This window comes from Chroicocephalus ridibundus, chromosome 2 (genome assembly GCF_963924245.1).
Source record: "Chroicocephalus ridibundus chromosome 2, bChrRid1.1, whole genome shotgun sequence".
NCBI classification, from domain to species: Eukaryota; Metazoa; Chordata; class Aves; order Charadriiformes; family Laridae; genus Chroicocephalus; species Chroicocephalus ridibundus.
In genome coordinates, this window is record NC_086285.1 from 49659149 (window position 1) to 49676309 (window position 17161).

Sequence of the window (17161 nt, forward strand, 5' to 3'; positions counted from 1 at the left end):
TCCTTTTTTCTATCAGCTGGTCCTCTCACCCCTGCTCTCGCTGTCTCTGTGCAATAAGAAATAGTAAAGGAAAGCAGCAGTCTTAGTTCTCTTATGTGATATTTTGTGTAAATCCTTTCAGAAGGACAGCTATTAAAATTTGAAATAATGACACTTCTTCAATCCCATAAAACAGCATTTTTAAAAATTTAAATTATACCAACTCTATGTAGACTCTTAAAAGTTATTGTGGAGGGCGAGAAATTTAAAAAATCCTCCTGTAATAGGAGAAAACCAATACTAATGCAAAACAAGATTAAAATCCCACGCCCCACCCCCCCCCCCCCCACCCCCCCCCCCCCCCGGTTTTAAATCATGATAAATATCTGGTTTTAGTCAGTCTCTTCTTTTGTTTATGGTTACTTAACTAAAACTCTTGGCCCTAATTTGATGGCAATTAGGTTAATTGTATCTTTGTTTAAACAGTAGTAGTGGTGGGGGGAACCACCGTTCTAGCATGGTCTTTCAGCTATTTTCACTGCTTTCCCTTACTCTTTACTGTTGTCTACTGAGGAAGAAGGTATATCTTGGCTGGCTGATCAGGGATTTGGCTTGGAATGGTAACGTGTTTTAATTTAAATATCTTTGCCTGTTGCATGCTGTCTTAGGCCCAGGCACTGTTCAGTAGGTTGTTGGGGTGTTTTGTTTTGCTTTTCACTTTACTCATAGTTAGTTCATGTGTGTTTATTGCATTTGTGCCCCTTTTCTCTGTCCTGCTTCTGGTCAAGTGCTCTCACTGGTTCTTCTTATAGGAAATGAGCTCAGGACTCGAGCAGACGCAGTGGTGTTACCTTCTCTGCTGCATTTCAGAGAAATTGTGGTCCAACTAGTGGAAAAGCAGTATTGGGCACTTAATTATCTTTTGAAAGTCTTTGAGGCTTATGGGGAAGTAAAAAAGTGGGGAGTTTCATGCTTTTTTGGTCTATAAACAAGCAACACTTTTCAAGTTTCTATTATCACTGTTCCCATCCGTGCTATTTGATGTCCTGGTTTGCTGCTAGTGTAATAGTTTCCCCCATACCTGAACTGTTTGACAAGTCTTTGATACTTGCCTTTTTGTTTAGTGGTACGGGGAGATATGCTGGTAGGCAGCATACCTGCTAATGTACTTAAGCTGATGTTCGTGTAGTTTAGCTTGTGTATTGGCTGTGTATGAGGCAGGAGTTCATACATGCTAAATACAACAGCAGTCTAATCACAAATGATTTGATGGATTTTCTTGGGTCTTTTGGGTTGTTTTGTTAAGTCATTCGATCCTTTCCTTCTCTTCAGCAAGTATTGAACCATGCCAGTCTTGTATTGATCTACCTCAGTGAGCACCTTGCACGTGCATGGGTGTGAAGAGAAGTACATGTCTGAGGTGTTTATAGTTTGCATTGCTCTACCTCTGAGCTTTGTTTTGTTACCTGATGCATTCCTCCTTTGACTGCATGTACAGTTTCTCATACGCTCTGGACTAGTGATGGTGGTCAAACAGCTTTCCCTTTCCAAGACAGGTACGCAGCATGTCTAACGTAGATCTCTCAGCCTGTAGTGTGATGTATTGCAGGAAACGGAATGTGCTAATTTTTTAACTGTTTTCAGTTTTATTTGTTCATGGAGGAGGGCAAATTCAGTGGCTTACATCAAATAAAAGGAGAAGGAGCTGTAAAAAGCTGCCAGTGTAATGTGAGGCTTACACAAGGAAGAACTATTTATAGAACCTTGCAATATTTGCCTGAAGGAACTTCAGAGGGGAGAGGGGCAGCATTACATAAAGGCGCTCACAGCTGCGAAGGTCAAAGCCAGGGCTTGTCTTACAGTATGCTTCCACTCTCCCTTGGCCTGAGGGGAGAAGAGACTGATGGGCTCCTTTTGAAGGCCAAATCCTAGTGGGTGAGAAACTGGTTTGTGGAGAACAGTGGGGTGTTTTTCTTTCTTTTCTTTTATTTTCTTTTTTTTTTCTTTTATTGTGCTTTCTATTTGCGATGTTTTGATTTGCATTGCTTTTTGAGAAAACATGACTCTGGCTTGATTGATGAGTTAATGGTCAAACAAGGCCAAACAAGGTCACAGCAGCAGCTTTGGGGACCTTGAGAGTAAGGTTTTATGCTTTACATGTTTATACTCTCATTTAAGCATTTTTTTGGTTATTGCTGCAGCTATTCTGGCTTTTGTTCTCTGGTGGTGAATTTTTTAGTCTAAATGACTTTGCCATGCCATGGGCAACTAGCCAGGTATTGTTCTGGTTTTGGATGCTTTCATCTGCTTAATACTTGTTGGTGATGAGGCTTTGTAAAAAGTGATTCTAGAAACCCTTCAAATCTTTAGCTTGAAAATATTCTTTAATGGTCTCATAGGCAGAAAAGCCCCTTTTTTGAGAGGCATACCTGAGAAGGTCCTTCATAGCACGTGAAGTAACCACTGGGTGTTGATATTTCTCTGAAGATTGCATTTGGCCAAAGAGTTCTTAACCCCACTATGAAGGAAAAAAAACCAAAACAAAACATGGAATGTAGTTTAAATGTAACATAAGGCTTGAGTAAAAGGGTCTGTGTGATGTTGAGATAGCAGATGGCTTTGGTGTGACTGCCTGGGTCACGGGATACAAACGCACTGTTAAGAAGGTGAGGCAGTGTTTCCTCCAGGGTAATTAAAACTTTGGATAAGGGTCCAAGATGCCTGTCCCTTTAATTTGCTGGTAAAATAATGGATCTCTTAAAAACAAGTACAGCATTTCTCATGTTATATGTAAAGTGTTTGAAGGTAAATAAACGGCTTGTCACATTCTGTCGTTCATCTATTACACTTTGACTGTTTATGTCTCCCTAGCTAGAGATTTAACTAAGCAGCTAGCATTCTGCGTATTTAAAAGCCAGAACCCTATGGTTTACAAGAGGGTATACAATACAAGACAAGATTAAAACAACTCAGTAAATTATTTGGGATCAAATTCAGTCTTTATACTGAAGTCTTTATACAGTTTAGTGATAGTATATATGTGTGTGTGAGTAAAAGCCAGACCTGTTGCAAATGGTTGTTTTTTTTATGGTCTGACAAAGTGTTTAAATCTATGTAGGCATTTTGACTGGCTTTTGAGCCCACCCGCTCAGTGAACAAATTGGTTTTAAATTTAAAAAAAATGCAAACGTTTGTAGATGCAAAAGGTGAATTAGTAAAGAAATAAGCAAGTTGAATGCTTGAAGCAAGTCTTATTAAGTTGCTTTGGTCAATTCAGTGATGGTTTTGCAAAACACAGACTGAAGGCTGAAGTACCTGAATTACAGAGGGTAGGCCAGCATGTTAATCTGTTTCACAGATTAGACAGACATATAAACTGGCTTTGATTTGCTCCAGTGTCTACATGGGGCATTTTGCATCTGAAAAATGTTTTTTCATGTCAATATCAAAGCTTGAGGGCTCTTCTTAAAGAGCTTAGTAAAACTTAGCAGACTTAGTAAAACAGAGGTTAGTGGACTTACCAAGTAATGTACAAATCAGGGAAGAACATGTTTGGTGGGACTCTTGCAAGTACATTAAAGGAGGGAATTTGCGCACCCTGAAACCCTCTGAAGTATTTAACCATCAGTTAGTAAATGAGAATTAGTAAATCAGTAAATGAGAATACAGGATCAGAGCCCTGTAGCTCCAGGCAGATGCTAAGAGTGGAAAGTGCTCTCTGTCCCTTGGTACCCTGAGGTTCTGTCTAAATTAGCAAATAATTTGGTCAGTAGGGATGGATGAGTAGATCAAAGTTGTTGGCACTGAAGCTACTTAAATCTTCATTACTGGTTTGGGTGGGTCACTTTAGGTTAGATTTAGCTTGTCACCTTAGGCTGAATGTCCCACTTACCTGTGCAGTTTGAAGCTTTCTGAAGGAGAAAATGTCATAGGTATGTGCCAGATGACCTTGCAGTGATGAAGCCCACAGGGTTATTTGAGGTCTCATGTCCCTGTTTGGCAGCAGGTTGCATTTGAAGTGCATCTTGGAGAAGAGTTTTCAGGTTCTCTTACTCAAAGGGGAATTGATTGTTCATGGGCACCAAAGTTGTTCTGAAAAACCAGCTGTCTCACAGTAAATGGTTTTGCTTCAGAACTGTGCTGCTGGTCTAAACCAAATAGTTAAATTAAGTATGAGACTATGCCTAGCAAGAGGATGACGTGGAAGAAAGGGGAAGATTTTAGTTGGAAGCACTAGAAAGATATTTTTCTCCTCTTTTAAGGAAATATTTCTTTAAACTTGCAGGTGTTTGCAGCAGTCAAGCCGCCACTTTTGACTGCTGAATAAAAGTGTTATTTGAAGCACAAAATCTGAGCTAGATAAATAACTAAAAATTGTTCGAAGGTTAGTAATCACCATAGTGTGCAGCCTGTGACTCTGGGGTGGCAAGTTATTTGTAGGAGTCCCAGCCCTTTTGAGACTACAGTGAATTGCTGTTGCTGAAATCCAAGATGGTGATGGGAATAATGTTACAAGGTTACAAATGTATTTATTGTCATTGCTGGGCTCTGGGAAGGCACATGGCTGAATAGCTCCATGTCTCTTGCCGCTTTCGCGGAAGCGAGGATTACTTTAACTCATTCGTGTCTTTAGATTGAGAGTTAAACTGTGTTTAATCCTGAATGCAGAAGAACTTTGTCTCAAATGGTTGTGAAGCAGCAAGTGGTTTATTTTATTTGCATTTGTATGAAATATGCGGTGTATGAAACTCAACCCCCTTCCTCCAAAACACACTGCAAACAAACAATGAAGTCATTTTTTAACGGCCAGAACCCGGAAATGGCTGGCTGATGTGGAGATTTTTTTTTCTTTACCTCAAACCCCTCAAATCTTGGCTGTCGTCTGATGTAAATATGTGTTAGCCTTGAACTGCTTTGCCTGGGTACTTACAGCTGGATAACTTTTTTTTTTAAGGTGGAGTGCAGTGCTGGCTAACCACAGCTCAATTATAATTTGGCTTTTGGAATGTGGGCTGCCACAGGTACCCTGCAATTAATACCCATTGTACTTCTTAGTTAAGTCTTAGTTACACCACATAGTCTGAACAATTGTGTAGATGTACTATTAGATGACAATGGTGTTTGGTGTGTATATAGAATTTAAGCTCTTCGGATAGTAATCGTGCAGGCGCCATATTTTAAGCATTTATTGGGTTAGACCAAAATCTGGGTTTTGTACAGAGGAAGAGTGCAGGAGCAAGTCTTTGTACTTGTGTCATTGCTCTTATACAGTGAAAGTTTTGAATGAGTGCCTTTAACAAACAGTGTGCAAATAAGGGTGGGTTGTTTTTTTTTTTTTTGAGAAGAAAATGGCCTGGTTGAAAACCATTCCCTTAGATGATAAGGGAATTGTGCTTTTTCTGCAAAGAGTTTTACACTGAAAAATTAAGTTCAGACATTCCAAATTAAACAGACCTGGACCTAAAAAAAAGTATTTATTGGCCCCAAACTGTCATTGTATTTAGAGTGGTAGTAATGATGCAATACAGCTCACTGTGACAAAATCTGAGTTATGTCATATTAGGTAGAAGAGTTATTTAAATCCTGTGCACGGGCTGCTGTTGACATGCACAGTACAAAGAATGAAATGCATTGAATTTTCATTAAGAAAAGTCATAATCTGACTTACACATTGTGTATTTATTTGGATGTCAGAAGGAGTAAACATGAAACACTGCAATAACAATTTGTATCATTTTCTTGTTATGAATACTGTATCTATAGGTGTGACTGACTGAAGAATAATATTAATGTTTCATATTTCATGGGCATAGTAGCTACAACGTCTGTTTCTCTTCATGGCTGTTTTGGTGATCTGGTAAATATTGCTCAACTGTAATTTGTTTTTCTTTTCTGCAATAGGAAGATTGAGATGAAAGTTTAAAGGAAAAGTATGTGCCCCTGGATTAGGTGATAATATTTGCCGTGCAAACAGTGCCTCTATGGGTTTGATAGACAGAGTCTGAACAGCATTTTTCCACTGTGTTGAAATTGAGGATATTAAATAAGTCAAAGGGAGAGGGCATACACATTTATGCGTGCTTTGTTCCCTTCTTGATACAAGGTTTTAAGATTAAGGCAAATTCTCTTCCCTTATCCAGAACTTTATTTTCTCATGCAGATCTTACATGAGTTTCTGCAGCAGACCAGGCAAACTGACTACTGTGGATTTTGAGGGAAGTGGTTTTTGTTGCTTGTTTGCTTTTTCAAGCTCCGCTTGTTTATGGTTTCTGTAAGTGCCAACCCTAAAACAGCTTGTGTGAAAGAAGAGTGGGAATGACTTTTTGTTTCTGAATGTGTCTCTGTATTTACTTGTTCTTAACAGTGACAAGGCAGAAGCTGTTGGATCCAGGGTAGTTTATGAGGGGGAGAACTTGTTCCACGGTACCTCACTGGGGTGCATGTTGAACTGGGTGAAGGGGGAGAGGTGAAACTCATTCAACACAAACTTGTAATGCAACTTGCAATGTTATGGCCAAAAGTGTTTTTGGTGAGAAGCGTCTGGGAGATAAAGTGGTAAATGAGTAAAGGTGATCAGGTATGTCAGATGTTGAATGTCAGTGTGTCCAGAAAGGTTACCAGATCTCTGATTCCCAAAACTCACTTGAAGTTTTTTTACACACAAATCACACTTTGGTTATCAGTGCTGTTTCATTTGGCAGTGTTGTTATGTCGCTGGTTTCCTGTAGTTGCTAAGGCAGGGCATGGGGAGGAGGGCAAGAAGAGACGAGGAGTCCTGTTAATACTTTCAGTTACTTACTCCCAGACGTGCCCTTGTTCATAACAACAGACTTATCTAACAGTTTCCCAAAACAAATGTGATTCACAGATGCGCGGTAGCAACTAGGAAAAAATGGAGCCTTTTAATCAGCCAGTCTATGCGTTTCCAGTGTATTTTGTTGTTTATAACTTAAGGTGTTTCTAACCTCAATGCAGAGGGGAAAGCAATGATTTGCATTTTGATTCCAACTTCATTTGAACAACTAATTTCTAATATCAGTAATCTCCCTCTTCTTATTCCTAAAGATCCACTTGAAAGGGGACCATTTTAAAAATAATCATTACAAGTGACCCCATTGTTCTTTTCAGTATGTACTGTGATAGCACAGGAATAATGGATGCTCTTTTGGGGGTAACCATAAGATTTTCTGTTTAAGCTCTCGAGTGAAACTTTCTGCAGCTGCCACAGTAGAGTACCATTTGTACGAGAGTATGGGTGTCATAAATTTATCATTTGATCTGTTCCTTTAGCTATTATGACTATTACAAAATACAGATTTTGAGCCTCTCAATATGAGAACTATTTCCAGGTTAGGTGATACCATGCATAAATTCAAGTGTATGGAATTGAGGTAGACTTGATGAAATGTCATTCTGCATATCAGGAGGTTTTTATTTCCCCAGAGTTAATATTGCCCATCCGTTTTCCGGTTGTGGTGTTCTGATTTCTGTGTAAACAAGTCCTCCTCTGAGAGGGGGAGATAATTTCTTTGCTGTTCTTATGCCTGTGGTGAAAGGGAAAAACAGGCTAAGAAAAGATGGTGCCGGTACAGTGTTACAACTTTGCAAGATTTCTCTGAAGTTTACTCCCAGAAGGTTGAGAAGGTCTAAATGAGCCAAGGTGGGTGGACTATGCTTACATCAAGTTGGGTTAGGCAAAAATCTGGATGTTTAATCAGCCATTAGTTAATAACACTGTACAAGGAATACCAGTTTCCTACGTGACGGTGCAAAGATAGGCAACTGCTTTGTGAAGACTGGTTTTTAGTATTTGCTGAATTCGTCACGTTTAAACTAATCTTTAAGGAAAAGAAGATCACCTATTCTGACTTAAGCCGTTTGGAATGGCTTGAATTGAAAGTTTGTTTCTTTTGTGTGTTGCAGACTTCCTGAAGCCAACTTTAGCAAAGAGAAAGAGTTCTGTTTCTGCCAGCCAGACCCAGTCTCCAGTGCTGGTCCCCCTGATGGCAGTTTGTACAACCCTGTGAAACCTGCCAAGCTGGACGCCACAGCTTTGCACGACTGCACTTTGGCCGCCACTGTGCCTCCTTCGGAGCTGTCGAATCATGCAGTCCTAGCCTGTGACACAGGCATTCATGAAGAGCACTATGTAAGTGAAGCAGTGGAAGATGATGTGCCAGACTGCAGAGAGTACAGAGATGCCTGCACCATTACTGGTAAGCAGTCAAATCTTTTATCTTGGGAAGAATATGGAAATGTATAGTTAAACTTCTGTTCTTAAGCTGTTGGTGGAGATACCTGGTTCACGGACAACGCTACTGCTGTTCTGTGCAATTTTTCTTGTTTAAGAAGTGATTTCACAAGCATCTGCGTTTTTCAATGAAAGCACTTTGTAAGGTTTAAGGTTCTTGCAAATAGGCTTGACTAAACAAGGATACTATACTTTTATGACTGGGAAATTGAACCATTTGAAGGTTGTTTGGAAAATAAACCAACTGAAAGTCAGGAACGAGGGGATGGAAATATTGCAGCTTAAAATTATGGAATGGTTGTCCTCATGTTCAACATAACTTAGATTTTTATGTTGATACAAGAAGTGCTTTGTGGAAGAAGGGGATGGGAGAAACAGTACATAACAAGTTTTGACTGTACATCTTTTTGCTTCTTAAAACCATTCCATTTTTGTCACATCAACTTTTATAGTTCCAGAACTAATGTGTAAGGAACAGCTTCTTCTGCATTCTTGCATGAAAGGTTAAATGACTTTTTATCATAGAGTTCATACAAATAAATGGAATATGTGTTTAAGTGTGGTATTTTAAATAGAATTAGATTTTTAGTGATGTGGTCAGCTGGCCCAATTTTTTTGTGTTTGAATAATCACTGTAACTCAGTTTAGTCATGGATATGGTTATGAAATGACAGACAGTTTCCATTTCAAATGCATGGTTTGTTGGCTGAGCTGTGAAGCTTCTTTTAGCTTGAAGTGACCTTGCCAGTTCCAAGGTCTTTTGGGAATGTTTGAGAAGTCAGCTGAGTTTTCGGGAGGGACAAATGAGAGGGCTGAGAAAAATATATCTAATTGACTGCCAGACACCTTTTATCCTCAGTTACTTCCAACCATTTCTAGAATTGTCTGTAGGTCAGAGAATTAGTTAATGGTGACCGTCAACAGATACTTTTGTAGTATGCCTTAACTTAGCTCAGCCCAACTGCTGTGTAGTTACTAAGGGTTGGTATTCTGAAAAAACAAGATAGAAAGAAGGGAAGAGATGGTCTGCATGTCTATCCCTATGCCCTTGAGAAGACAAGCAGCAGGATTAACACTGAAGTCAGTTTCAGTTGGGTATGCTTCTACATAAAATAAATGTTTTGTTAACAGAAACTAACCCCCCATCCCTCCTCCCTTGTATTCATGGGTTTAGAACTTGTTTATCAATGGGTTGCTCTTCTGACTGCCCTCTAGGTGTTTGCTTGGTAGGTAGACTGGAAACTTTTGTTATCTAGGTGCATTCCTGGTAGCATAACTGTTTTCCAGGCCCCTTGTAGAAGATCTTTCTTGCAAGTTGTTCTGTTATCTGTGTCCTTTCTCCCCACCCCTCCCTCCCCTGTTAACAGGAAGATATTATAGTTTTCTGTTTCTGACTCCAAGTCCAGACAACCAGCTTCCGTGAATCAAAATGCCTTCTTGATTTTGGTTCCTTAAAAGGCAAGACAAACTCTGTCTTACTTTTTTGATTTTTAAAAGTAGTTTTTGTTAAATGGAGGCCAGTGCATGTCTTTCTACCTTACATTCTTTCAAGCTTGATGTAGTTTCCAAATCTCTTTCTTCTTGCTTAGTTGTCAGCCAAGCGTGGTTTACTGATTGCTTCTATAATGCTTTTTTTATGAATTATCTGTTCTGGTGCAGGAAATCTGTGCTGTTTGTAGCCTAGAGACAACATGGTAAGACTTGCAGTAGAAATAGTGGTGGCTCTCTTTGCTGTGCTTTTTAAAGGTGTCAAAGGGCACAGACGGGGAGTTAGGAATTGGTCTCGTACTTCCTTTGTAAAATCTCTGCTTTGTGAGTGGTACTTGCTGGTATGCAGTGTATACTCTTGAAACAAGCAGAGGAATAAGGGTTGTAGGAGGCTTTAACATGAAGCCTTTGTGTAGGTCTGACTGACAGGTTAGCACTATTTACACTTGTAAGCTATTTAGTGGGAAAGAAATTGCTCTTATCAAGTCTGCATATACCATAATTATTCTTCTGATGCCAAGCCTTGACTCATCCTAAGGCAGACATGTTCAAATTCATCAATCAGAGTAATCTATTTTCTTTTAGTCTAAGACTAACACCTAGGGCTTATTGTAAAAGTCATCTGCAAAAGTTCTTGCAAATAAGGGTTTGAACAGTTAAGAAAAAACTGGGAAACTGAGTCACAGTGCTGTGTGGCGATGCCTTCTGAAACGTAACCACCTAATGGTAATGTAATTGGAGTTGACTCTGATACAACTTAAGCCTAAGAACAAATTATATGATGTGCACATTTTGCTTTTTAGCTTTCAAGAGGGACATTGGTGTTCAGAGAATTTAAAATTCTTACTGTTTTCTTCCCCCCCTTTCTATTTGCTGGAAGTAGAGGCACTCTGGTGTTCTGTCAGCAGCACAGTTTTTCCTATCTGGGACCTGAGAGCAGATGTAATGTAGACGAGGGTGGATTGCACATTCTGATTGTGCTGAGCATGTTTTCCTGGATACAGGGTTGGCTTAAACATTTCCTGTCCCCAAACCACCCCAGAATTGTGCTTGTGCAGATTTCTGTGGGAGTGCAACTGGAGGTATTTTAAGCAACTGGTCTGGATAGAATCCCTCCCTGGCTTTTGTGGCAGAGGGGAGATGAGGGTTATTTTTTTAGCTAAGTCGCACCTCTGATCTGTTCTACAGTGTGGCCTAAAAGCAGTTACGTTGGCATAACCAAGGGAATGAGCATTGCAGAAGTGGGCCTGGGTGACAAAAACCAGTGAGGTGAAAAGTTTCTTTAAGCCAGTGTTATCTCTGAGTGGGGGACAGCACCTTAAAAGACAACTACTTTCCCATTGAATTTAATAGTAAAGCAATCCAAAACTCATAGTTGCCACAACTGAAGTGCAACGCCTGTGCAAGTAGATGCTTCTGAATCGGTGCTAATTTGAGGATAGAAGGGCAAATGAAATAGGACAATCAATTTATTTAAAAAAAGAAAAAAAGTTATTTGTGAGTGTTTTAAGAGATGTAATTAAAAAAAAAAGTTACTGGTAGAGCATGTATTTTCTAAAAACTAATAGTAGTAAACCTGAAAATGGGTTCAGTAACTGCTGTAGTAGATTTTTTTTTTTGTAATTATTACTTAATTTTGGCTTTTATTAGTAAGATTTAATAGACAAATTCAATGTAGCCTGACTTAACAGAGTTTCTACAGCTGTCACTTGTGGAGCTCCTGCAGGTAAATGGGCAGGAGGAGACTTGGGTCCTGAGGTTGGTGGAGAGTGGGGCAGCACCGTGTGACATGGAGTGTCAAGCTGCCACTACATGTGTGGGGCACCATTTTGTCACGGTTGTTTTTTCCTTTGGACTTTTCTTTTTCTTTCTGCAACCATTCATCTGAGGAAGATAGGAATACGGATGTAGCACCATCTAGTGTCCCTCTTGCTAGAAAGGGAATCGAAGGGCTTTTCAAGGTGTCCATGTCTTTCCTGTTAATTGCAGTGCAGACCTGGCTACTTCCCGTCAGGCATTGATGGAAATGGCAACTGGGGTCTGGGGGCTTCCTTCTCTGTCGAACACCCACCATCTCATTTTTTTGTAGAGCAGGAAGGGCTGTCATCTTGACATGATGAAGCGTAGCATTACTAAGTTGCTCAATAGTCCAATTTTGTGAATTATAAAAGCCTCTTAGTCTGATTGCCTTTTTTCCTTGTCCATCAACTGCTGTCAGACAAATCCTGTCCTTCTGGAAATGGAGAGTACAGTGGGGATGGAAGTCTGAAACACCACTGAAGTTTAGATTTACTCTTGTGATGGATGTCTGCCTGCCAGAGGTTTTGGGGTTTGGTTTCTTTCTTTTTTCCCTTTGTTTCTCTTAAAACACGTGCAACACAGTATCGTTAGCCATCTTCAGTAAGTTAGCTTTCAGTCTGTTTTCTCATGTCTGAAGACTTGCTATTGGCAATCATTTTGGCATGATATATTTTGTAATTCAAGAGCTAACTGCTTAATATGCCACCTAGGTTTCCTTCATGCTTCTCTGAAAAATGAGAGAATGAATGGACTGTGATTTAAATTGCCTAGCTCCTTCATTAGTTTGCATGATTCACTTGTTCACTGTACCAATTACTCTTTCTGAATGCATGTAGGAATGTGTTTTCTGGCTGTCCTGTTCTGGGCAATTCCCTGAGGGTTTTTGGGAAATCTTTGTGGTGATAACGTGTTTTGTGTCTTATTTTGTTTGTAATTAACACAAAGGGTTTTTTTTGTTTTGTATTTTTTTTGTTTTACGTTTTGTGTTTTTTTGTTTGTTTGTTTGTTTTTTGTTTTTTTTTTGTTTTTTTTTTTTTTTTTTTTAAAGAAAACACAAAGTTACATCACTGGATGGGTCAAACCATGGAATTTTTTTTTCTCTCAGCTGGGAGGTATCTCTGAGAGGAACTGGTATTTTTTGACCTTGCAGATAGTGTAACTTCTACCTTACTGCAATGATGGGTAGTCATAACATCCAGAAAAAACAACTTTTTCTTGCTCTCAAGCCTCACATAATCTCCTAGAAACAAAGATATTCAGGTGCAGAAAGTTTTCTCTGTTTTTTTTTATCCCACCTCTATCTTTATTCAGGCTTTAATTATGTTCTTATATGAACCAGAACTACTGTTTTCTACCATCAAATGTTACCACTCTTTGTGCCAACCTCAGCCAATTTTGATGGCTGACTGATCCCACAGATAACCAGTGTAATTCTGACTATTTTTTCGTGCAGTCAATTTTAAAGGGTGTGCCTATGGCCTATAGAATTTCCATTCCAGTTCCACCATCCCATTCTAAGTTCATGTTTTTGTTTGAAAGGCTGAATTTCTTTTCTTTCTGTTCCAAGTCTGATGAAACGTGACTGTCCCAAGGTAACTCCTTAAGGATTTTGGTAATACAGGTTTTTGCTAGAATGCTTTACAGTAGAAAACACTGTAGTTGCGGCTGTCCTGCTTTGGGTGCATGAGATACCGCCACATCTTGCGTGCTTGGTATTCTGAGAATATTGAACAGATTGCTCTGGTTGTGCTTGATACCTGTTACAGGCTGGGTGGTTGTCCTCTAAGCACTAAATGGTTACAAAAGTATTGATAAAGTAATAACAGCTTTGAATGGCTTCCCTCTATTGGAACCTCTCTGAGTTCTGTTGTGGTTACCTTTCTCTTTTAGTGGTTGTTCCCTACATGGCATAAACTTGCTCTAGCACTTACTTCTTTTTCAGTTCCTTTTTTGGGGTGGTACTTCCATGTTTTTCTCAGTTTTGTTGGTATGAGAGAAGAGGTGTAAGATACTGCTTGGTGGAGCTGGAACTCAAATGAAGAACATGAGAAATGATCTCCTGGGTTGGACCAGCTGGCTCAGGACTGTGTTTCTGACTCCAGCAACAGCAGAGGCTGGATATGGAGAGCACGTGCGCAGCCACTCTCAGTAGTTTATTCTTAGCAGAAGTACCCCCGTAATGCAGGGATATAGAGGATACGTCCGTGCCTTGTTCTTTTAGTGTCTACTTAGTGTTGGACCTTGTCCGTGACTTTGTTGAAAACCTTTCTGAATCTGCTGATTGTGTTACCATGCAAGTTCATGGTTTTTGCTGGCTGTGTGCAGCGGTACTTAAACCAGTCTCCCACTGGTTTCTGCCAGTATTTGTTTTTATAGTTATGCAGGGTTTGGTGAAACTGTTCTTCATTCCCATTTTGAAAAACCTCCGTCATTTTCACATCCCAGCCTTCTCCTCTCCAAGCTTTTGCAGTCTTTTCTTTAAAAGCTTGAAAACATGGGCTCTTACCTCAGTCCATTTACTTTGCTATTACTGTCACCAGTTTCATCCAGTAAGCTTGATCTAACTGTGGTCTCTTCTCGCTCTTCTTTCCTGCCACTTCCAATAAGCAGCTATTGCTAAATTCTGAGCACTCTTTCTTTCTCTAAAGTATGCCAGAAATGCTAGTCCTATTAAAATGAGATAGCTCCCACAGCATGACTGGAACTATTCTATGAGTCTGACTTTAGTTCTGTACAGCGTACTCTAACAAAATGATCTTATTGTCCATGCCTGCTGCATCGTTGCCTCTGAATTTTCTGGATGGCTTTGGTGGATTCTCAGTCAACTTCACACAGCTGCTTCTTCCCCCCGCTGCTTCCCATCCATTATTTTCCAGTTCTTACCCTTTGCCAATAACTTAGTGTTTTTCCTGATTCCTCTCCTGTGACAGGTTGTTAATGCTACCTCTTAGTCTGTATCCCAGGCATACTTTTTTTTTTCTTTCAAATAATATATTTTTGTGTTTTGGTGGATTTTTTTTTGTTTGGTGGGGTGTTTTTGTGATTTATTTTTTTTTTTATTTTTTATTTCTCTAAGCAGAATTCTGCTGCTACTGCTATGCTTCTTATCCAGCCCTCTTGCTTACTTATATCGTACTAGGAAGAGGAGTGTATGGTTTTTAGTGTAAACTGTCAATTCTAGAATCACTGTAAAATCAACTGTGGGAATTGCTGAAGTTCAGTGGGACATCTTTTAAATTTGTTTCTAGATTTCCCTTGTCTAGGGAAACACTTGTCATTCCTAAATGTCTACTTTATTTGGGGTAGGACAGAATGAGAGCAGCAAGTATTCATCAGTGTTCTGGGTTTGTTCTTTGGAGAAGGAACTCCTGAAGGCAGATGGCTGGTGAATTTTTCAGGGTGTTTTTTCATTTTATGTTTTTTGTTTTCCTGTTGCGGTGCACTTTAGTACTGGAAGACTAAAAAGCTACGCTTGATTATTGATGTATTTAAATATGTACAAATACTTTTATTCCATAATTCACCTCCATAACATGCTAAATGAGTGCAGCTTTACCTTTCTCCCTCAATGTATGTGTCCATCACGAATCAACAAATTTTCCCTTTTAAAGTCAACATCTGTAAAGAGCAAGCTACATGAGAATTATGTTTTGCTTGTGATTCTAAAGATTCATTGACAGCCATTGTTTAGGGGCTGGCACATTTTGTAGTTGGGCTGAACAACAAGCAAAAGCAGGACAATTGCTTTTCAGGCTTTTCCGTACTCAGTGATCTATCAATGGATTTTTGAGACATTCTCAGTCTGTCTTGGCAGCTGGAAGATTCTAGTCATTAATGAATGTGTTTATTCTTACTGCTGTTGAACAGAGCGTTGCCAGCATGCATTTGATACATGAATAGCTTTTGTTCTTGCTCTAGAAGAATAGCTGTGGTGGTGGAGTTTCCTTTTATTTTCTGTTTAATGTAAAAATAAAAGCATGAATATGGCTACACTTATCTACAGGGAGAAACATTTCCCTAATGAAGCAAAATTCATTTAAATTTATGGCATAATGTACAGTAGGGACCTAATAGTTTAATGGCCTCTTATCACCAAGATCTGTCTCACCTTTTTATACTCAGCAGGAATGTGTATGTAGGATAAAACCAAAGCAAGGAGACTTTAACCTAATAAACAAGGACATTCCTCACATTGGAACTGCAGTTTCTAGTGGTTTTATCTTTGTTAGTTTAGACATTCCCAGCTTTGTCGGGATCTTTATTTGACGTGTTTGGCTAAGCCAGGTTTTCTCCCAGCTTACTTCTTCAATATGCTTTCAATTGCCAAATTTAAGTAGAATTTCCTACCAAGGAAGGTAATGTGCTGGAAATACTAGTGCTCTCTGTACCCAAAAATGCAGCTGTAGGCTGAGCCCAGTGACCTATCTGAGAAGACAGTTCTGTGGCTTGTCCACTCCACAGACAGGCTTGGCCAGTGTCTGCTGTGGCAGAACTGAAGGAACAGCATTTTTTCTTCCACTTCAGCTGGCAGCCTGGTCAATGTAATGATTTTTCCTGCACAACGTTATTCTTTTGGATAATATTGAACAATCTGATCCTTCGTACCAGTCCTCCTTTGTAGCAAAGGAAGAACTGTGATTACATTCTGTGCAGATTCTCCACCCTTGCACAAATCCTTTAAAATTTTTGGGGAGAAGGGAAACTTTCTTTTCCAGTTATGAAGCTGGATTTGTTTAGGGGAAAGAGGGTGTGAGAGGGGAAGAAAAGCAAACTCTTGGAAGTCTTTCTCCTTTCAGCTCCTATCCTTGCTCTTATAAGCAGATGTTTATATGAATTAAAATATGAAACGACAGATAACTGAAGTTAACACATGATATTATATAGAGATGATGATGAGAATCCCTGTTTGGGTGCGTCATTCTTCTCCATGGGCTGGACTTCTCATCCAGAATTCCTTTGCCATGATTGAATGTGCCCACTTGGCTACTATAAATACTGCCTTGCCTTTCCTGTGGTGCCCTGCCTACACAAGGTGTGAAGCCCAGTTGAGATCTATGTGTGGGAGAGAATAAGTGCTGTGGGCGGTACTGAGTTACAGGTCAGCTGAAGCCTCACTGTGACAGCCCAGAATGGGAATATCCGAGGTTGGCAGGGGTCTTTTATGTTCCCATGGAAGATTGGATTTTGTGCAGTATTTTCTGTGTTTAGAGGCAGAAGAACCACTGCTTAAATATAGGTTTGGTTAGAGGTGTGGCAGGACCTGCAATTCCAAAATCCTGTCATGCCAGTCAAGTCACAGAAGCTGCCATGGCTGTTTGAGGAGTCTTGAGTTTTAAAGGTATGGGACAGCTTTCTTGTTGAAGAGGTTTTCTTCCAGCAGTTTGACTTTGCAGCCAGCAGTGAAACTTCTGATGTGCAGGATGCTAAGGCTGTCTTTCCCTTTGGGCAAGTCAGTGAGTTGGGAGGACGGGGAATTTTCTTTTTATTAGAAGTAGTTTTCTTTGCCCTAGAAGCTAATCACACACTTTACATAAATACACGTGTATTGTGTGTGTGCAGTCCTGAGTTCAGCAGTAGTATTTGTAAGACTTCAGTATAATTAGCCATATTTTGGTCATCCTAGAACTGAAATTGAATAGGAAT

General features: G+C 39.7%; 1 protein-coding gene across 1 annotated transcript in view; it reads left to right on the top strand.

The window, feature by feature from the left end:
* Positions 1-17161, top strand: part of TRAK1 (trafficking kinesin protein 1) — a 109447-nt gene that overhangs the window by 13588 nt on the left and 78698 nt on the right. The window contains exon 2 of the mRNA XM_063325380.1: positions 7903-8195. Within this exon, the coding sequence (XP_063181450.1) occupies positions 7903-8195 (293 nt within the window). The remainder of the gene's footprint in view (positions 1-7902; positions 8196-17161) is intronic.